The sequence below is a fragment of the Vulpes vulpes genome, chromosome 5, assembly GCF_048418805.1.
Source record: "Vulpes vulpes isolate BD-2025 chromosome 5, VulVul3, whole genome shotgun sequence".
In the NCBI taxonomy this organism is placed as follows: domain Eukaryota; kingdom Metazoa; phylum Chordata; class Mammalia; order Carnivora; family Canidae; genus Vulpes; species Vulpes vulpes.
The window spans coordinates 76815808-76838344 of record NC_132784.1 but is presented as its reverse complement, the minus strand read 5'-3'; the positions used below and the strand labels follow the sequence as shown (position 1 = coordinate 76838344).

General features: G+C 35.2%; 2 protein-coding genes and 1 pseudogene across 2 annotated transcripts; 1 reads left to right on the top strand and 2 right to left on the bottom strand.

Annotated features, from left to right (window-relative positions):
- The first annotated feature begins 3844 nt into the window (after positions 1-3844).
- LOC112912024 (olfactory receptor 5T1-like) lies at positions 3845-4831 on the top strand. Its single transcript, XM_025988753.2, has one exon. It carries the CDS (start codon positions 3845-3847, stop codon positions 4829-4831), a length of 987 nt encoding a protein of 328 aa, XP_025844538.2.
- A 574-nt stretch (positions 4832-5405) lies between these two features.
- Positions 5406-6967, bottom strand: LOC112911996 (olfactory receptor 5T3-like; annotated as a pseudogene).
- A 5243-nt stretch (positions 6968-12210) lies between these two features.
- Positions 12211-13193, bottom strand: LOC112911997 (olfactory receptor 5T1-like). The gene is given in 2 exon segments (XM_025988724.2): positions 12211-12689; positions 12692-13193. Coding segments are annotated over 2 exon segments (981 nt in total).
- Between the last annotated feature and the right edge of the window lie 9344 nt (positions 13194-22537).

Here is a 22537-nt window from a genome sequence, read left to right as displayed (position 1 = left end):
AAGAAGAAGTACTTAGTTTCTTCTGCTTGGGACCCATTATAACTGCAAAATGCTTTTATTTTTATAAATTGATTTTATAATCCCTATTCATTTTATCAGAATTAAATAAAATTTGGAGGCCATATTTCATGTGTATGCATCTTTCACATATAATTAACAATTCAAGTTAATACAAAATATTTTTTTAATATTTTATTTATTTATTTGACACAGCACAAGCAGCAGAGTGGCAGGCAGAGGTAGAAGGAGAAGCAGGCTCCCCAGTGAGCAGAGAGTTGGTCTTGGACTCCACCCCAGGACCCTGGGATCATGATCTTAGTGGAAGGCAGGCACTTAACCAACTGAACCATCCAGGTACTCTGAAAATATTTTAATGCATCAGATAAATAAACACTTTGCAACCATATCATGCAGATGCAGTTGTACAAGGTATGTCTGAAAATTGGGGTCTATCTTAGTTATTCTTTGGAGTTACAAGGTAAAGTAACTTTTCCATGTTCACATTGTCACCAGGTGCTAAATCTGAGATTGTAATATGAAATTATATTAATTTTTAAAAATATTTCCAGCTGATTTCAAAAATTGATTGATTGACTGATTGATTGATTTGAGAGAAAGAGTGGGGTGGGGGAGGCGTAGAGGGAGAGGGACAAGCAGACTCCATGCTGAGCTTGGAGCCTGACACAGGCCTCCACCTCTGGACCCTAAGCTGATTCAGGTGTCCCTGTAATCTGAGGTGTTAGAGTTCAAATATAATGTTCTTAGTCTTCCACAATAGTCTTATCTCAGGCATATTAGTTGAGTAGAGGTTAAAATGGTCATGTCACTGACCCTTCTCCTGTGTATATCAGTCAACATGTGTTTTGTGATGGATGCCTTTAGCATATTTCCTGTTGGTACATTTTTCCAAATTTGCTTGTATGTTTTGTTTTTATTGTACTTGTTCTTATTTGTTTAATTCCTGTTTTGTGTCTGAGTCTCTTCAGTAAATATTTTCATATGTATTCCATGGATCAGAGAGAGAAAGGGAGAGAGAAGAAAAGAACGGGTTGGGAAAGAGAGAGAATAGGAAATTTTTAAACAGAAGTCTATTTTTGGTGTTACCTCTAAATGCATTAATCATATTTATACCATTCATTGATGTCTTTATAAACTTTTTTACTACTATAATAATTCAAACTTAACTATACATCATTTTAAGGTATATGTGTGTTCTTGTGAGACTTATGTAAGCTATCAGGATTTATTTAAAAAATCAGATTTTAACATAATTATATTTTTTGTATTGATTTTCTTAAGAATCCAATGAGCATTTTTGGGTTTTGTAGATTCACATTTATGATACTATTCTATGCGTCAGAAATATCTTCCACAGGAATCTCTGGAACATTTCTAAGAAAATAAAGATGTGGTTTTCTTTTCTAACAGTAGCCTTAGTTATTTATTCTCTACTTATGTGTAAATGTCTCAATATAACAAAACTGTAGCGTGTTTCACATTATGAATATAAATCATTTCTGAGTAAATTCAGTCTGGATTTATGTACTATGGATTTTCTTTTACTCTTTTTTTTTTAAAGATTTTATTTATTCATGAGAGACACAGAGAGAGGCAGAGACACAGGCAGAGGGAGAAGCAGGCTCCATGCAGGGAACCTGAGGTGGGACTCAATCCTGGGTCTCCAGGATCATGCCCTGGGCTGAAGGTGGTGCTAAACCACTGAGCCACCGGGGCTGCCCTCTTTTACTCTTTTAAAACACTTGTTGGTTATAACATGCCAAAGGAAAAACAAAAGTCAACATACTGAAATCTACCCCTAAATATGATGGATCCAGTAATTAATCGGGTTTCAATAAGAGATTTAGTCCGGATACAGTTGCCTCTTTAACATTTAAGTTTCTTTCATTCATACTTCACTTAATGAGTAATAGTATGATGACATAAAAAATAACAAAAAAAATATTTTATGGCAAATATAGTGACTTTACTCTGTTAGCAAAAACTTCAGAAACAATTCTATTATCTACTATCAGATGACATTAATCTCACAGTTATTTTAGAAACTCCTTAAGCAGCTATGATATATTTTTAAAAGTGGCCAGGATTGGAACACCTGAGTGGCTCAATTTGGTTGAGCATCTGCCTTTGGCTCAGGTGGTGATCCTGGAGTCCTGGGATTGAGCCCCACATCAAGCCCCAGATGTGCCTCCTTGCTCAGCAGAGAGTCTGTCTCTCTCTCTGCCCCTCCCCTGACTGTGCTCTCTTTCTAAAATTAAAAAAAAAAATGGTCAAGATTTCTTTTTTGATAGAAATATATCTAAAAAAAGGGGATTTTGTAGAAATAATCACATAAATTGAAAAACATCTCAGATTGTCATTAAGATAAAATTTGAAAAAAAATAACAGTATGATAGGCTAGAGGCCAAAATGAACAACTTAATGATATGCATTTTGAGGAAAAATTTAAAAAATTGAAGAAAAAAACACTGCTTGTTTTTATCTACAAATAAGGTATATCTCTCTGCAGAATATTGTCTGCTATTCTGTTCATCACTGATGTAGATGGAAACTAACGGAACAGGATAATTGCCAGATAAATGTAAAAAAACATGTAAATGGTTTTGGTGGAAAAGGTAGCCTTGGGGGATCCCTGGGTGGTGCAATGGTTTAGTGCCTGCCTTTGGCCCAGGGTGCGATCCTGGAGACCTGGGATCAAGTCCCACATTGGGCTCTCGGTGCATGGAGCCTGCTTCTCCCTCTGCCTATGTCTCTGCCTCTCTCTCTCTCTCTCTCTCTCTCTCTATGACTATCATTAATAAATAAAAATTTTTTAAAAAAGAAAAGGTAGCCTTGTATTTCAGTTGATATGTCTAACTTATTCCATTTCCTAGGCATCAGAAATATGTTAAAATTAAATAATTTCCATTGTATTTCTCATTCATTCATTCATTCATTCATTCATGAGAGACACAGAAAGAGAGGCAGAGACACACACAGGCAGAGGGAGAAGCAGGCTCCATGCAGGGAGCCCAATGTGGGAATTGATCCCGGGACTCCAGGATCACACCCTGAGCCAAAGGGCAGATGCTCAACTGCTGAGCCACCCAGGTGTCCCTCATTTATTTATTTTTTAAATATTTATTTATTTATTTATTTATTTATTTATTTATTTATTTATGAGAGAGAGAGAGAGAGAGAGCAGTCCTGCTTGAATAGGGAGAGGGGTGGAGGGAGCCAGTCTTCCAGCAGACTCCCCACTGAGCACAGAGCACAGTGCAGGGCTCCATCCCACTACCAATGAGATCCTGATCCAACCAAAAGTCGGATGCTTAACCAACTGAGCCACCCAGGCACCCCTAGTATTTCTCATTTAAATTCAACCCAAGTTTGTGATGGAAGTGTACTTGCTCCCATTTTAACTGTTAAAAATATTTTAAAAAGTACTTTCTTACATACTATAGCAAATCCAGAACTAGTACTCAGATGTGTGCTTTCCACCATAATATTTTGAGACTAAATATTTCCTAAGTTTGTTTATCATTCTAAATTTTAACATTATGTGATATGCAAAAATACAGTAAAGAGTTGAATAGAAAATGAATTAGACAATAAGCCATTTAAAAGGATATTTATGGCTTGATAAATATAATCAATGGCTGAATAAAATCATTTCTTTTATTTAACAGCAAAATGCAACCATGTGGGACCAACATCTTTATCACTGCCTATTTTATCACTGCCAAGGAAATCATTATACCCTGCTAAGAAACAAATATGAAGATAGAATTGGGTGGACCCTATTTTCACAAGATACTGCCTTTAGTACCTATAAATAAAAAGTGAAATGCCAGGATTTCCATCAGATTTAGATTTATACAGGATTCAGATGAAAAATGTGACTGAGGCCACCATGTTTATATTGATGGGCTTCACAGATGATTTTGAGATGCAGGTCTTCCTATTTTTACTATTTCTAGCAATCTATCTTTTTACTCTGATAGGAAATTTGGGACTGGTTATATTGGTCATTGGGGATTCTCGGCTCCACAACCCCATGTATTATTTTCTGAGCGTTTTATCATTCCTGGATGCCTGCTATTCTTCAGTTGTCACCCCAAAAATGTTGGTCAATTTCCTAGCAGAGGATAAATCCATTTCCTATCTCGGATGTGCAGCACAGATGCTTCTCTTCGTTACTTTTGGAACCACAGAATGCTTTCTCTTGGCTGCCATGGCTTATGACCGCTATGTAGCAATCTACAACCCTCTCCTGTATTCCGTGAGCATGTCACCCAGGGTCTATGTGCCACTCATCGTTGCTTCCTATGTTGGTGGCATTTTGCATGCTTCTGTACACACAGTGGCCACGTTCAGCCTATCCTTCTGTGCATCCAATGAAATTAGACATGTCTTTTGTGACATCCCTCCACTACTTGCCATTTCTTGTTCTGACACCCACACAAACCAGCTGCTGCTCTTCTACTTCGTGGGCTCTATTGAGATAGTCACTATCCTCATTGTTCTGATCTCCTATGGTTTCATTCTCTTGGCCATTCTGAACATTCATTCTGCCGAGGGGAGGCGGAAAGTCTTTTCTACGTGTGGTTCTCACCTAACTGGAGTGTCAATTTATCATGGAACCATCCTTTTCATATATATGAGACCAAGCTCCAGTTATGCTTTGGAGCATGACATGATAGTGTCAATATTTTACACGATTGTGATTCCCATGCTGAATCCCATCATCTACAGTTTAAGGAACAAAGATGTAAAAGAGGCGATGAAGAAATTGTTTATGAGAAATTGGTTCTTAAGTAAAACACATAATTAGCATTGAGTAAATCTGCAAAGTGTTGCTTATCAATTTAGTCTCTGTGCTTAGAAACTAAAGAAAGTATCTTGGTTTCAGTGAATAGTGCTGTTTGTACATCCTAGCATATTTCCAAATAAACCATTATTCAGCCCTCCAATACAGAATTTTACAAATATAGATAATTTGTGTCATCTCTGTACTTTACTGTGTTCAAACTGATTCATATTAATTATTTGTTGATGTAAGTGTATTGTCAATCACTGTGGAATTTTCACTCACTACTACTATAATAGCTTGTCCTCAGGATTGCATAGATTAGCATATTATCTCACTGCTCATAGAAAGTCTTTCACACTCATTATGAGGATACTTCTCCATTCTAGGGTCCCTGTGCAAGACATCCCTAAAGTTATTTCATTTACTTTCCATGTTCTTTCAGAATAACATCCATCTAGGCTTATGGCCATGACTTTTATATAATAAAAATTATTATTTTTATTTCATTATTATAATCTTTCCCTCCCTCTATTACTGTCCAGTCATAGAAATGATAAGATCCATTCTGAAACTCCAAAAGTTATACTGATACCTATTAGATAGTAACATTCATTGATAGTATACTTAAGGCTCAGGAAAGACAAAAGTAGAGCTTAGAGAAAAGCAACAACTGGTTAATTATATGAATATATGTGTATATAAGATGTATGTACACTGTATAGACTCCATATATATACATTATATATATTTTACACACATGCTTTATATATATATGTGTGTATATATGTGTGTGTGTATATATGTATGTATGTATGTATGGCTTGTGTGGATGTCAGAACAAGAAATGGCAAGTAGTGGAGGGATGTCACAAAAGACATGTCTAATTTCATTGGAAGCACAGAAGGATAGGCTGAACGTGGCCACTGTGTGTGCAAAATGCCACCAACATAGGAAGCAACGATGAGTGGCACATAGACCCTGGGTGACATGCTCACGGAATACAGGAGAGGGTTGTAGATTGCTACATAGTGGTCATAAGCCATGGCAGCCAAGAGAAAGCATTCTGTGGTTCCAAAAGTAACGAAGAGAAGCATCTGTGCTGCACATCCGAGATAGGAAATGGATTTATCCTCTGCTAGGAAATTGACCAACATCTTTGGGGTGACAACTGAAGAATAGCAGGCATCCAAGAATGATAAAACGCTCAGAAAATAATACATGGGGTTGTGGAGCCGAGAATCCCCAATGACCAATATAGCCGGTCTCAAAATATCCTCTAATGATGGAAGTGGTACAATATAAACAACCTGCCATGAGGTAGCTAGCAGATCACACCAGGTAATGGTGCCATATTGGGGCCTAAGTTTTCATCTCTGCCCCTGGCAGATTGGGTGGTCAGCAATGGGTTCAGACAAGTAAACCTCCTTTCATAAGGGGGTCTATGTGGCTGAGTTCACACAAACCTCATCCTTGCTGCTGCAGTCACTTCATGAACCCATTACTTGATAAGAGGGGTGGCTAGTGAAATAAGATGAATGATATCAATAGAATGAATCACCTGATCCACTTGATCATGAAAATCCTTCTCTGCTGAGGTCAATCTTTGGTGGGCATTGGCAAAGGACTCAAATATTCTCACATGTTTAACACAGAAAGGGAGATCTATCCACATACGTCTTGATCAACCTTCTGGAGACCAGTTGGAAAAACTGTACCAGTTGGAAATCATGTACTTTCCAAGTCCCTGATTATCCATCCAAACCACTGGCCACAGAACATGAATCAGTATGTAGTTGCTCATCTGGCTATTTCTCTTTCCCAGCAAAATAAACATCTGGTTATACTGCTCGATGTTCTTCCCGCTGGGAGGATTTTTCTTCACTGCAGTCTTTCAGGGATGTCACAGAATGAGGCTATATTGTTGCAGCTGTCCACTTCCTGGTGGTGCCTGCATGTCATCCAGAATAATTTGTAAACTAAGCCTGAGTCTTCTCTCCCTCTGTCAAATAATCATAGCGAGCTCCACAGAAGCCACAGATTCAGGCTAAGAGAGAGAAGAATTGTGGACCTCTGGTATTTGGACCGCTTCCTCATGTAACTTACCTGGACCTTCAAGGTGTGCTCAGGCAGGCACAATTTTGTATATAACCTTTCCATTTCATGATGGAGGGCAGCTGAGTATGCCCAAATTTATCAATGGTTGGGTCAGAAAAACACCTGGCTTTGAATGGGGAAACTCCGCTGTGGTGGTAAATTAGTGGCCATACTAAAGTGTTCGGTCTCTACTAATACCTAGTGGCAGGTTAAAATCTGTTTTACAAAAGAAAAATAGTAATCTGTGGAAGATGGGGGGGCTTTGCTTCACAATGCTAAAGTTCTATATGGTGATTCCTCCACAGGGGCCAACCAATAGCTCCAAACAGCATCCTTCTCTACCACTGCCACTCCAAGCACCAATAGACCTGCTAGATCATATGGTCCAAGTAGAAAAGAAGGTTCCACAGCATTGTGAACCTCTTGCAGAGTCTTCTTCCATCATGAACCTCCTCAAAAACCATCAACTTTTTTTAGGTCAGAGGTATATGGCTGGGGTAACACAACAAAATGAGGAATATACTGCCTTCAAGGAAGAAGTCCACTAGTGTGCCTTTTTGGTTATAAAAGTGACTATATGCAATAAACTTTCCTTGAACTTAGAAAGGATATTTGACATGCCTCATACCACTGTACTTTGAGAAATTTCACTAATGCAGAAAGTCCTCAAATTTTTGTTAATTTCCCTACTCATGTCATGTGAATATCTTACACATATGTCTAGAGTAGTTGCTACTTTTGACTCATTAAGTCCAATAAGTATAATATCATCAATGGAATGGATCCAGATGATATCTTATGGAAGGAAAGGGCAATCAAATACCCGTGAATCAAATTATGACATAAGCTGTAGGGTCAAGCTAGGACAATTAAGTTTGTTGGCTTTACTAGCTCAGAGAAAACTGTTTTTGGTAAACTTTATGAAACTGGATGAAGAAAAAAGCACTTGCCAGATCAATAGCTACACACCAGGTGCCAGGTATGTGTTAATTTGCTCAGGCAATGAAACCACATCTTGTCCAAGAGCAATGATGGCAATAATTACCTAGTTAAGTTTATGATAATTCTCTGTCATTCTCAAAGATCTATCAGTTTTCTACCCAGGCCAAAGAGGAGATTTGAATGGGGATGTAATAGAATCACCCCTCTTCCATTCTTCAAGTGGAACTAATGGTGGAACTAATCTCTCTCTTCCCTTCAAAATGCAATATTGATTATAGTTTACTATTTTTTTTTTTGTAGAGGAAGTTGTAGTTGCTCCCAGTTGGCTTTTTCCATCATGATAACCTTTACTCTACAGGTCAGGGAACCTATGTGGGGATTCTCTGAGGTCCTGAGTTGTTCTATCCCGATTAGACATTCTGGAACTGGAGAAATAACCACAGGATAGTCCAGGAACACACAGGATTCACTGTGAGATGGGCCAGAAGTACAACTCCACTGACCAACTGACCTCGACAAACCCCTGACTGTAGGGCCACAAGCACACAAACACACAGCAATGTTTTGGGTCTTCTGGAATCATTATAAGTCCAGAACTAGTGCCCAGTTGTTCTCAAGGGTCTGGTTGTTTCCTTTTCACCAATGCACAGTTACTCTGGTAAAGGTCCAGAGTCCCTCTGGAGAAGGCTTGGAGAAAGGTTAATAGTTCAAATTCCAAATTCCAAGTAGTATAATGGGGTCCTCCCTCAAGGGTATCTGGCCTCCCATCATTCAAGAGGTTCTAGGACTATAAGCTCCCAGAGTTCACCAGTTGACTGAGGGACAAGTGACACTGTTTTTGTGATTCAAGTTAGACTTTTGTTCACTTAACCCAGAAGTTTTATGCTTATACAAATAAAGTCAAAATTTAGTACTTATCTATTTCACAACTACAAATACAATGATCAATTTGCCAGGGCCATTCTTGTAAACGAGTAAGGCTGTTCTGATTGCTGCTTTGAGCCTGCCATTCTGGGGGTAACCACATCCCATGGTCTCTGAAGTTGGATGCCTCCACTTGGGCTCTGACACTCCAGAGTGAATGTTACCTATGCAAACAGAAATGAAGCCACACATCCCAGACTGGAAACTTCTTGTACAGGCAATGCAAAGAGAGAAATGAAAAGAAGCCTGATAACTTTAGGAAACTAAGTACACCTCTATTAAATAGTTTCACTGAAGAAAAAATTAATTAGGACAAACTCTTAAACTAAACATTCAATAAGATTGCTTTTGTAGGTAAGTATGTATAAGGCTTTGACTTTGACAATTCTCTCTTTTTACAAGTGTAGGGGCAGCATTTCTGAAAACATCCATATATTAGTGAAAATTAATATCTGAATAAAGAACATTTTAAAAAAATTTTAAAAAGAACATTTTAAAAAATTCTATTCTATTTGGAAATTAATAACAAATTTTTAAAGACTCTCAAACTATTCCACTTAAGTACTTTTCAATGTTACTGAGATATTTCTAAGTCAAGAAATGGGAAAAATCAGAAATATTGATAATAAAATTATGACTAACGTATGTGTGATTCTACAGACACACTATTCATTGGAAAATTGTACCCAAATGAGAAAGCTAAAAAAGAGTAGCAAAGTAGACCATTAGAAAGAAGAAATATTGTATTTATTTTTTCTTTTCAAGTTTTTATTGAAATTCTAGTTAGTTAATATGTGGTAAAATTAGTTTCAAGAGTAGAATTTAGTGATTTATCACTTACATATAACACCCAGTGCTCATCACAATAAATGCCCCCCTTAATACCCATCCCCTATCTAGCCTATCCCCCACCTGCCTGCCTCCATCGCCCCTCAGTTTGTTCTCTATATTTAAGAGTCTCTTATGGTTTACTTCTCTCTCTCTTTCTCTCTCTCTTTCTCTCTCAATATCTCTTTCTCTCTCTTCTTTTTCCTTCCCCTATGCTCATCTGTTTTGTTTCTTAAATTCCACGTGTGAATGAAATCATATGGTATTTGTCTTTCTCTGACTGACTTATTTCACTTAGCATAATCCCCTCTAGCTCCATTCATGTTGTTGCAAATGCAAGATTTCATTCTATTTTGATGACTTAGTAATATTTCACATCTTATTTATACATTCACCTGCTGATGGACATATGGGCTATTTCTGTAGTTTGGCTAGTATTGATAAGGTTGCTATAGATGTTCTTTGATTCTCTAGTTTTGTAACCTTTGGGTGAATATCTAGTAGTGCAATTTCTGGGTCATAGGGTAATTCCCTTTTTAAATTTTAAAAACCTATGTTAAAGGAAAAAAATAAACTAGGAAATCTAAAACAGTAACTAATATTTAAATGGAACATTCTATCTGGTTTCACAAGCATCCCTTCATTGAGTTGAAAAATGTTTTTGACAGTTTCTTATGTAAAATATTTATTCATTTAAGGAATATTTATTCAGCAACAATAAGTATCAGACAATATTCCGAACATATGTATCTGGAAAATTGATCAGGAAATAAATCATATACAAAGAAAATGAGGCTAGCCAATGGAAGTAAATTGTAATGATTATAATGTAGTCAATGAAATCCTCAGTAAGAAAAAACATTTTTAAAAAGGAGTCATGTGAATGGCAGCCAGGAAAGCCTTCCAAACAGAAGAAAAAATATGCAGAAATATGATGTGTGTGTGTGTGTGTAATATATGTTGTTGTAAGAGATTATTTATATTTGTATAATTAGGTGTTATTTAAACTAAACAATCCCACTTTAGGGAAATATCCTTAAGTTACTCCACTTCTAAGGAGATCATCCTATTGCAACCAAAGGGATTTAACACTTAAAAATAAATAATAATGATGATAAGAAAATGAAGGAGGCAGGGATGGAAAACCACAACTACTTAACAATTAATTAAAAATTAATTAACTTTGAAGGACACATGTCCTTGCAATGGAAATGAGGTCTATTGGAAGCAGTGCTAAACATGAGAATAGTCAGGATGCTTTTCTGTACCTCGGTTATTGGGTCTGGGCACTGAGGAGTGGTGGCATCTGTAAGGGTGTCACAGGGTGGCGGTGGTCAAAATAAAGCAGGGCCAAAGCTGACTGTACCATGTTAACAGGAAACCTCATAAAGATGGGCTGGGGCTGAGCATAACAGCCAGCTGTATCTTATTCCCTGCATTGTGCCTGTGTTTTGTCATTCTTGAGTTTAACTATGACCTTGATCAGTGCTAATGCCTACCTTCTGTATTCTGTGAGGAAAAAACATGGACTTAATTTCCACACTTTGAAATAACAAAAAGGGGAGAGATGCACTCTTACACTCAGTCTGGTAGTGACACTGGAAGTTTAAATACACTATCTGTGGTCCCTGCTGCCAATTCAAAGATTTAAGGATGGAGTAGAGTGCTTATATCAGGAGTTAGATGCCAGTGACCCTAGGGAAGTGGCTTGGGATCATCTGAGCTGTGGTTTTGCTATCAAGTGGGTGGTATTTACAGAAATTAGTAAGATGTAATTAGAAATGTTTTAAGAATTGTAACTATAGGAGACTATCGAGTTTGACTCATATGAGGATGAAAGGTAATACTACACATTTTGAAATAAAGATCATATGCATATGTGACTCTGCATGTATAGACATACTTGCATATAATGAACATATGTGTGTATGTGTAAATATATTTATATGAAATAAATATATACAAGTGTGTACATGTACACACACACACACACATATATATACATATATACCAATATTCATATCCTCATACTCAGAATATGACTTTATTTGGCAATAGGATCTTTGAAGAGGACCCTAACCTAATATGACCAATGTCATAAAAAGAGATCATAGCACAGAAGCACAGAGAGGAATGACCATGTGGAAACAGAAAGAAAAGACTGCTATTAAACAAAAAAACAAAAACAAAAAAACTGTCATTTGCAAGTGAAGGAGGGAGGCCTTAGAACAAACTCATCCTGCCTTTACCTTCAGACTTATAGATTCTGTAACAAATAAATTTCTGTTGTTGAGCCACCAGTCTGTGGCACTTTGTTATGGCATTCTTAGCAAACTAAGACCATCACTATCAGCAGAGGTGTGTGTGTGGGTGTATGTGTGTATTATATATATATGTGTGTGTGTGTGTATGTGCTTTTATGTATTTCAGAATGTATTAGGGAACAAACAATGACAGTTTTTCTGCATGTATGAAAACTGCAAAGGTGGAGGCCTATCATCTTTATATAAAAGTACCTAACAAGAATGAAAAGATACAAATAAAATAAAATATTTTTATCATTTTAATATTAAGACAATAAATATTATTCTTATTTTTTCTTAATTTAGTGGTCAATGTGAAAAGTGTACTTTATTGATACACCAATTTTTACCAAACAATTTCTTCATTGCCGCTTTTACATCTTTGTTCCTTAAACTGTAGATGATGGGATTGAGCATGGGAATCACAATCGTGTAAAATATTGACACTATCATGTCATGGTCCAGGGCATAGTTGGAGCTTGGTCTCACATACATGAAAAGGATGGTCCCATGATAAATTGACACTCCAGTTAGGTGAGAACCACACGTAGAAAAGACTTTCCGCCTCCCCTCGGCAGAATGAATGTTCAGAATGGCCAAGACAATGAAACCATAGGAGATCAGAACAATGAGGATAGTGACTATCTCAATAGAGCCCACGAAGTAGAAGAGCAGCAGCTGGTTTGTGTGGGTGTCAGAACAAGAAATGGCAAGTAGTGGAGGGATGTCACAAAAGACATGTCTAATTTCATTGGAAGCACAGAAGGATAGGCTGAACGTGGCCACTGTGTGTGCAAAATGCCACCAACATAGGAAGCAACGATGAGTGGCACATAGACCCTGGGTGACATGCTCACGGAATACAGGAGAGGGTTGTAGATTGCTACATAGTGGTCATAAGCCATGGCAGCCAAGAGAAAGCATTCTGTGGTTCCAAAAGTAACGAAGAGAAGCATCTGTGCTGCACATCCGAGATAGGAAATGGATTTATCCTCTGCTAGGAAATTGACCAACATTTTTGGGGTGACAACTGAAGAATAGCAGGCATCCAGGAATGATAAAACGCTCAGAAAATAATACATGGGGTTGTGGAGCTGAGATTCCCCCATGACCAATATAACCAGTCCCAAGTTTCCTATCAGAGTAAAAAGATAGATTGCTAGAAATAGTAAAAATAGGAAGACCTGCACCACAAAATCATCTGTGAAGCCCATCAATATAAACATGGTTGCCTCAGTCACATTTTTCATCTGAGTCCTATATAAATTTAAATCTGATGGAAACCCTGGCATTTTAGAGTTTATTTATAGGATTTAAAGGTAGTATTTTTGAAAAGAGAATATACCCTATGTCTCCTTGTGTTTTTTTCTTAAGAAAGTATGTTGAGATCCTTGGGAGTGAAGGAATAGGTGGTGAAGGGCTTGGAAGTTAGGTTCAAGTGGATGCACTGCCCTGCATAAATTAAAGAAATTATTTTATTATGTTGTTGGCTAAATTTGTCATGTTAAAAATTTATGCCAATAATTGGATAAGTGAGTTAATTTCCAGTTAGTTATTGCTAAATTTTCTCCTTCTCCCACCGGGTTTCATATTGCATCATGTTAAAATCCTCAAAAATGAATGAATATAGGAATTAAAAAATCTGAAAGTAGTATAATAAAAATTACATACCTGAGTACTAGTCCTAGTTTGTAGAATGTGTGTTAAATTCCTTTTTATGTATGTGCATGCAATTTTTAAAATGGGAGCAACCATATGTATATCACAAAATTGGGATACATTTAAATGAGAAAAACAATGTAAAAATTATTTAATCTTAAAATATTCCCAAAGGAGTACAATATGGGATGTTAGACTTAATTTCAGTGTGTTACATGGGGTGGACCTTTCTGACTATCCCAATATTTTATGGTATCAGGCATCTTAAAAAATGCATACCTGTCATTACATTGTTCTTTGAGCATGTCAGTAAAATAGCTGTATGTTTACTTACATTTCCTCTAAAGATTTTGTCCATAAAATTTTTCTTATAATTTCTCTGATTTTATTTGTAGTGCAGGAGGGTGGCTTGTGGATGAAGGTATACTTTAATCCAAATAATGTCTCAGTAGAGCAATTGCCTACTTCACTCTAGGGAACTTGAGGGATGGAAGAAAAAACCTATGGAGTTTACTTCTTCCAACATACTCTTCAAACAGGCTTCCACCAACTAATATTTAAGGAAATGAAAAATAATTGTTTATATCTAGCTAATTTCACTTTAAGAAATAAGGACTAGATAGACAAAAATATGGACCATCAATTTTAACAAAATAGACCAATCTGGAAGACTAAAATTGTCAATTCTTCACCTGTAATACAGTTCCAAAACATAAAGTACAGTACATCCACTAAGAACAGTGTTATAAATGCTAAGCTTTTTTTAATTTATTTTTTTATTTTTATTTTTTATAAATGCTAAGCTTGAAAAGGAAAGCTATGATAGCAGCAAGCACATGATATTAAGTGGCTACTAAGAGTTAGAAGTTTTGTGTACATTATCTTGTTTAATATGTATCGTGACCTGCAAACTAAATAATTTAGCATCTTTTTACAGATGAGAAAACTTGAGAAACAGCCCGACCTATACCCTGCCCAAGGTCATACAGTTTGCAGCAAAGCCAGGATTCAAGACAAGCTTCTCTGTCTCATACTTTAAACTTTGTCCATTTATCTAACCATTTTGCAAGTTCATTGTGATATGTCATAATTCTGTAGGTGTTATTTCCCAGAAACAATACAAAATAACATCTTCATGTGTTTGAATTCTTATGCAAACCATCAAGTTTGAGCAGAACATGATTTAAAAACAAAAAAAAAGGAAACAAAACAGAGCTGGCTTCTTCATCAAGTAGCTAACTAGTAAAACAAATTTAAAATTCATTTATATCTTTTCATTAAAAAAATTATGATCCCAAATGGCATGTACCCAATGGTTGGTTGGCAGTTAATTTCCTCTCCTTTTAGTAATTTTCCTAAATTCATAATATAGTCCCTTATTTCTACTACCTTTATTCCAACTATTATCTTCCATAAAAAAATAAACTAAAATGTCTAACTTACAAAACTATTGATCTAAATATGTAAGTAGTCTTTCTTATTATCCCTGCTATGTTCCCCAGAATTCCCTCATTAAATATTAATTCAGCTCTAAGTTAACTAGAAATTTCTGTTTCATATTTAAATATCAAAACATAGAATCTAGTTGGAGATTCAAGGTTATGGCTTCTGAAATATGTTGTAATTCATAAGAAATTTATGAATTTCTCTTACCTGTGGAAATGAACTGCTCACTCATTTAGGGTATTCTATGAACACAAGCATTTAGACTTTTATACCATGTTCTAAAGCTTCTTCTTGAATTCCACAGGGATGCTCCAAGGAGAAAATACACTAATTATTTCCTGGGACATAATGTTGGATAATTTCATGTTTTTTTTTGTAGTAAATGAATGGTTCTGGAACAATGAACTAAATGATAAAATGATTACATGAATGCACTTTGGGCTCTGGTAGAAAAAAATCCTCAGTGCAGAAAGAATAAGCCTAGAGCTGGAAAAGAAATCTAATGCTACAGGACATAATCCTGGCTCTGATACTAAATAGTTATGTGTCATTGGGTTTAGGACTTCAATTTTCTAAAATCCACTTCTTTCTTTCTGAAACTATAACCTGTTTATTTGTCTCAAAATAAGGTATGATAGACTTCATAATCATTTAATAAAGATTACCATATTTATTTAACTTTGAAAGTGCTATACTTCTAAGTGTCATGAGAGACATATTTAAGCTCACTGAGAGTTTACTAGGGAAAAAGGATATGAATACATAAATGGGAAGTCTTGAAAGCATAGATAGGACATATACATATAGCTTTAATATTCTATATAATAAAACAGGATATTGAGATCTGGCTGAGATAGAGGTCGAACTTTCTGTGTTGGTCAGGGTCTTATTGTTGTGGGAAACTTAAACACTCCTCTAAAGTTTGTTCCTGGCTATGTACTTAAATAAATTATTCAAAAATTTGTTTAAAATACATATATGCCTAAGCTCAGTACCTAGGGAGCCTAAATTAATAGATAGGGAATGTTGGTTATGGAATTTGAATTAGAAAGAAAGAAAGAAAAAGAAGAAAGAAAGAAAGAAAGAAAGAAAGAAAGAAAGAAAGAAAGAAAGAAAGAAAGAAAGAAACCTGTTACAATAGTTACCCTAATAGTAAATAAAATATCTATTAATTAAATAGATAGTAATTGCAAATGATCTATATATTCAATGCAGCCCTAGTTCAAACTAAAAAAGCATTTTTTTGCAGAAATTAACAAGGGATTTCCACAATTATACAATACAGAATATTTCTAGCACCCATAACATGATTATTGTTACATTGTTGTGTGTGTCTATTAAAATTCATGTAACTGACACATAAAGTTGGTAGATTTTCTGTACTTATATTAAAATGTAATAACTGACTTTTTAGAAAAACTAATAATTACATAATTTAGTCTTTGCTTCATACTATGGTTATCTTTGCAGGGGAGATAGTGACTGAAAAATAGAACATGGGAGGCTCCTTGGGTTTAGGCCATGTTCTACTTCCTGTGCTTGTTTACATGGGTATGTTCAACTTAAAAACTCATCAAGCTGGGACTCCTGGGAGGCTCGGTTGGCCTGGTGTCCAACTCTTGATTTCATCTCAGGCCACGATCTCAGTGTCCTGATATTGAGCCCAGCATTAGTTCCATGCTGGATGTGGGGTCTGGTTAAGGTTCTCTCTCCCTCTTTCCCTCCCCCCTCAAAAAATCCATCAAGCTGTATACTTAAGATGTGTGTACTTTTCTCCGTGTACATTTTCTTCAATAAAATTTTAAAAGAAACAAAATATTTTGTTGTAACTTTTCTAATAAATACTGTAAAGTCTTATTACTTAAAAACTCATTCATTTTATTGACACACCCATTAATGAACTAGTTATACATTTTCACTATGTGTCAGTTTTATATTTGTATGAGTCACATTTCTATTGTTTTGAAAATTATAATTTAGTGCTATTAGATGTGTTTCTAAAATTTTTTATTCTTTTTTCTTTACTTGAAATTGATTTTTCTTCATCCTTGTTTCTTTTCACTTCCCTTAATTATGCTATTATCGCCAATTCTTGTATTAAATTACTCTTGATTACTGAATTTTTGTTTTATTTCCACTCTCTGGTCTATTATTTTGAATTCCTTGTATCATATTTCACATATATCACATCTTTCTGATGTCTTGTCATCTCATTTCTGACACATTTGATTTTCTTGTTAGTCATTTTTAAAAATTTTTGTTTTATATTATTTTAAGATGTATTTTATATAGTTCATTTGATTTCTTTTTTAAAAAATATTTTATTTACTTATTCATGATAGAGAGAGAGGCAGAGACACAGGCAGGAGAAGAAGCAGGCTCCATGCAGGGAGCCCGTTGCAGGACTTGATCCCAGGTCTCCAGGATCACACCCTGGGCCAAAGGCAGACACTAAACCGCTGAGCCACCCAGGGATCCCCTCATTTGATTTCTTATAACCTTATTCCATGCTCTGATTTTGGTAATTTTTGACCATTATTTTATCCTTTTGCAATTTTAATATAATTATATGGAGTTCAGTAGTTACCCTTTTATTCCTTCAGTGTGTCAATACGATGGGTGTTTTGACTGTCAGAAGGAGGCACATGTGAAGTTGGGAGACACATCAAGGTAGCTTTTCCATTTTTGTGTTAAAAAAATCACTCTCAGGTTTTTATGATAGTCTTGAAATATTATTGTACAGCTCCTCTATGTCCCAGAGCTAAGCTTTAAAGAGTACCTTCCACCTGCTGTTTCTTTATTTCCTTTTTTTAATGCAGAGGGCTTTTTATTTTTATTTTATTTTATTTTAATTTTATTTAATTTTTAATTTTTAATTTTTTTATTGGAGTTCAATTTGCAAACATATAGCATAACACCCAGTGCTCATCCCATCAAGTGCCCCCCTCAGTGCCTGTCACTCAGCCCCCCCCCACCCCCCCCGCCCACCTCCCTTTCCACCACCCCTTTGTTCATTTCCCAGAGTTAGGAGTCTCTCATGTTCTGTCTCCCTTTCTGATATTTCCCACTCATTTTTTCTCCTTTCCCTTTTATTCCCTTTCACTATTTTTTATTCCCCAAATGAATGAGACCATATAATGTTTGTCCTTCTCCAATTGACTTATTTCACTCAGCATAATACCCTCCAATTCCATCCACATCGAAGCAAATGGTGGGTATTTGTCGTTTCTAATGGCTGAAGAATATTCCATTGTATACACAGACCACATCTTCTTTATCCATTCATCTTACGATGGACACCGAGGTTCCCTCCACAGTTTGGTTATTGTGGACATTGCTGCTAGAAACATTGGGGTGCCTACCTGCTGTTTCTTGAGTCTAAGCAGATATTGCCTTCTAAAGAATACACTTTAGACTTGCGTATTGCTTTAACAGTCTTTTTTTGGGTCCTACACCTTCCAGAAGACTCTCCCTTGTTGAAACTTTCATTCCTAGTGTATTTACCTACCCAACTGACATGCTTCTCAGCATTTTCTTCTAAGTGAAGCCCTGTCCTTTTCAAAGGGAGTATGTGCTGTGTATTTCTGAGATCTTTTTCAGTGTCTCATGGTTCCTTCATGACACTGATTAAGCATGGATAAGAGCAGAGACTACCCCTCCCAAAAAAAGTTAAAGAAAAATAAAAATTATACTGGGCCTCCCAGTAGACCTAGGTCAACAAATGTTAAATGTCTCAATTTTGATCCTAGGTGTGTGTGTGTGTGTGTGTGTGTGTGTGTGAATTGCATATGAGTACATCAGTTTATCAAGCAATCAATAATTTTATTTAATCTGAGTAAACATTAGATTCACAAAACATTAGATTAGTAAACATTTAGGATTCACAAAATTACATGATTTAGCAAGTCACACAGAGCTTTAAACTTTTAATGTCTCCCCCACATTTCTGTGGAATTTTTTGAACTTTTTTTATTACCTTGAATAATAATCTTCCAATAAGTTCAAAATGCATACTTTTAAATGTTTGTTAAAACCACATACTTTATAATTTGAACAGAGTAAGAATGTAACATGTTTAATTGACTCTAAAAAATTGCTTATATTGCCAAAATGAGGAAATTGGTTCTCAGAGAAGTTAGTTTTCATTTGAGTAAATCCTTGTGTTGTTATTTTGAACCAAGGATAATTAGGGCATATTCCTGTTGGGGCATCCCCTGTGGGGTTTCTAAACAGCTGAGTAAGTTCATATAAACAATCTAAATGAACCATATTTATAATGTACCTAGATCTGCCTTTGTTGTTCTGTATGTAAGAGAAATTTTCAGATAATTTGTGGAGTACTTAGGATGTGAAACTTAAAACAACCAGGTCAAATATGCTTTGAAATCCTCAATATCAAAGTCTTTACTTGTTGTCTATTGTATAGGTGAACAGAATGCATTCTTCACAAACTAGATTTAGGCACAATCTAAGAATTGGAAAACACCACTTCCTGGAATGAAACAAAGGTAATGGAAAATAATGAATTTCTGTTGTTAAAGTAATAAGAAGGCTCCAAGCAGATGTGTGTGCTCATGTTTCTCATGTCAGAAAACAGACTAGTTCAAAATAATATAAGATAAAATTTATCAATAGAGGGGCAGGAAACACTTGACTTATTCAATTCTCTGGGGGCTTATATTTTGATACAATAAGGAAAATAATAATTCTTTTAAGTTTATTTTGCTAGTCATGTAATGTAGATGCCGCTTCAGATTACTCCTTATTTCATAATGTTTCTCTAGTCTTAGCAACTTAAAAAATATTCAAATACATAAAAAGTCATGTTTTGTTTTATTTCAGTGGGGACCTAGGAAGGGAAATCAACTGCAGAATGAAGCCAAGGTATAATAAGCAGCAATGAAAAAGGGTGAAAAGTGCGTGCTCTCTGAGGGAGAGCTGGAATTGAATATTGGCTCTGACGCTTGGTATCTGTGAGAGTAGCTACAAGGTGAGATAAAGCAATGTGTGCAAAAGTCCATCCTACAAGTTAATAAGTGTTATTTCTCTGTTTTCCACTCCTTTGCAAGTTTAGGGCTTCAGCATTAAGCCCAAAATATTTGGAGTTTCTGTATTCTAAGAAAGTTACATTTTTGGAAAAGATTATACATTAACTATAAAAAGTTGATCAGATGTTATTAAAGTCTAAAGACTTTGTCATTTAAATTTATTGCTCTTTGAAAGGGTTGTATCACTCTAGTGCATACTTGAAATTAATAAAACACTGGATATTAACTATACTATAATTACAATTAAAAACTTAAAAAAAAAAAAAAGAGGAGTAAGCTTTGGAGAGAAAGCCTGGTATCACATCTGGTTTTTCATAATGGAGCTGGGTGAGGAACACATACTTTCAGATTGCAGATCTATATATTTTTCCTTGTACCAAATATATCATTGACCTGGTGCCAAGAATTGTATTGAATTTCAGTGTCTTCACTTCAGTTGTATTAAAACATGGATTTCATTGTATTTATCAAGGTCTATTTTTTATTTCTTTCATTTCTGTTTTTACCTCACCCACATAAACTATTTTCTTGATCTCCCGTTGGGTAATATTCAAATCATCTCTCCCTATTGCATCTTTTTCCTTTTTTTTAAATAAGAAAAAGATGTTGGATGCCTGAGTGACTCAGTCGGTTAAGTATCCAATTCTTGGGATCAGCTCAGTTCATGATCTCATGGTCATGAAACTGAGCCCTGCGTCAGGCTCTATGCTTAGCATGGAGTCTATTTGAGATTTTCTCTCTCTCTCCCTCTCCCTCTGCTCCTCCCATTTATGCTCTCTCTCAAATAAATAGATAAATCTTTAAGAAAAAATGTATTTGGGGTTTTACAATCAATTTATTCAGTTTTTTAATGAAATGTTATATTTAAATGCACTTTATTTTGTTACAGAAGCTCAAAAATATTCAGTTAATTAGAATAAATGGTTTGAGTGCTTTGGTTTGTTTTGTTATAACTTTTATTTCCAATACACAGGATTCAGCTGCCATTCTGCTTTTTCTGATGTCTCATATGAGTATTTATTTCCTCTGCCTTTAATCTTCCCAACAATCTATGAAAATGTTTTCTCCTGATTTAACAATTCTAAGCGATCCTGACTTTATCACTCCCAGAAGGTATTGGGATGCATTCTCTTCTCTATCACTCTCTCTAGTCCAAATGGCTCTCTCTCTTACTGATGGGATCCATGTCATGTATTGAAACTAGGACTTGACTTACATTATGAATTTAAATAATTAACACAATATCATTTACAATAGATTATGTGCTCTCAAGACTGACTCAAATTTCCTATGGATGGATATATAAATTTATTTTTAAAAAACTGTAATAAATAAATTGAATAAGACTATCCTCCAACTATTGTTATATTATGGGCCAATAATAGACCTTTGACTTCTAGTTTGATTAACATGGCACTATGCAGGAAAAGTTTTTTCTACACCTTCTATTTTTCATTTATTATTAATTTTTTCCTTTTAAATATTAAGTATAGTGTCGAAGTGCATAGATTGTTTTGTGTTCTCACATTTTCAATTACTGATCTTTATGAATTTATTTGTTAACTTTATATAGTGATTACCTATGTGTTCTTTTACTGAATCCAAAATCAACAATATATAATCAACTATAATACTTTGAAAGAAAAGAAAACAGATATCTTATTCTCCCATTTTTACTATAGAATTTTGAGAGAATAGAGAAACACACATTATCAATAATGTAGATTTCCAGAAACCATCCAAATGACCAAATATTTATCCCCAAAAGAACAATATAATACTAAGTAGTTAAAAACACATTGACTGAGGTATATATTGTCACATAATTTTATATCCATTCACGGTCCATTTCTTGAAAACAGTCTTGGTTAGTTCTATTCAAAATAACAATAGAGTCAGAAAAATTTTAGAGATAAACTCATAAAATATTACAATCTAGTAGGCTGTTAATCTGTCAAACCAATCTAATTTAGCACATTCTATGTTTTATTTTAAAGATTTTATTTTATTATCATTTTTCCTTCAATATTTGTTCCAATGTTTTGAGATGAATATTAATGCCATAATTCTGAGGGTGAGTAGATTGTAGCACAGCATTTTACACAATTCCTGAAAGGTTTAGAATTCTGGTGTGAATTCCAGTGTTGCATTCATTGATATACTATCTTGTGGTTGCATGTTACAAGAAAAACATATTTAGCTGTTCAATTTGTGTTTAATGTGGTTTAATAGTAAAATAGCTAATAGAATTCAGTGGTAAAGTGACCATTTAACCTCACAGTTTTAGAAATGACATAAGTTGAACCAATGAGTAAAAACTCATAGCTTCTATTTAATTCTACAGTGAATGGCATTAACCTTTGACCCATCATCTTGTCTTCTGATCAGCTACTCAGAAATTATGCATTGCCATGAAATAAATATGAGGACAGAATTCACTTTCCCTGAGTTACACAACTGCTCACTTTTACCATATTAATATG

Excerpts from the sequence above, each read along its gene's own strand:
- LOC112912024 (XM_025988753.2), top strand. The coding sequence starts at position 3,845 with ATGCCAGGATTTCCATCAGATTTAGATTTATACAGGATTCAGATGAAA.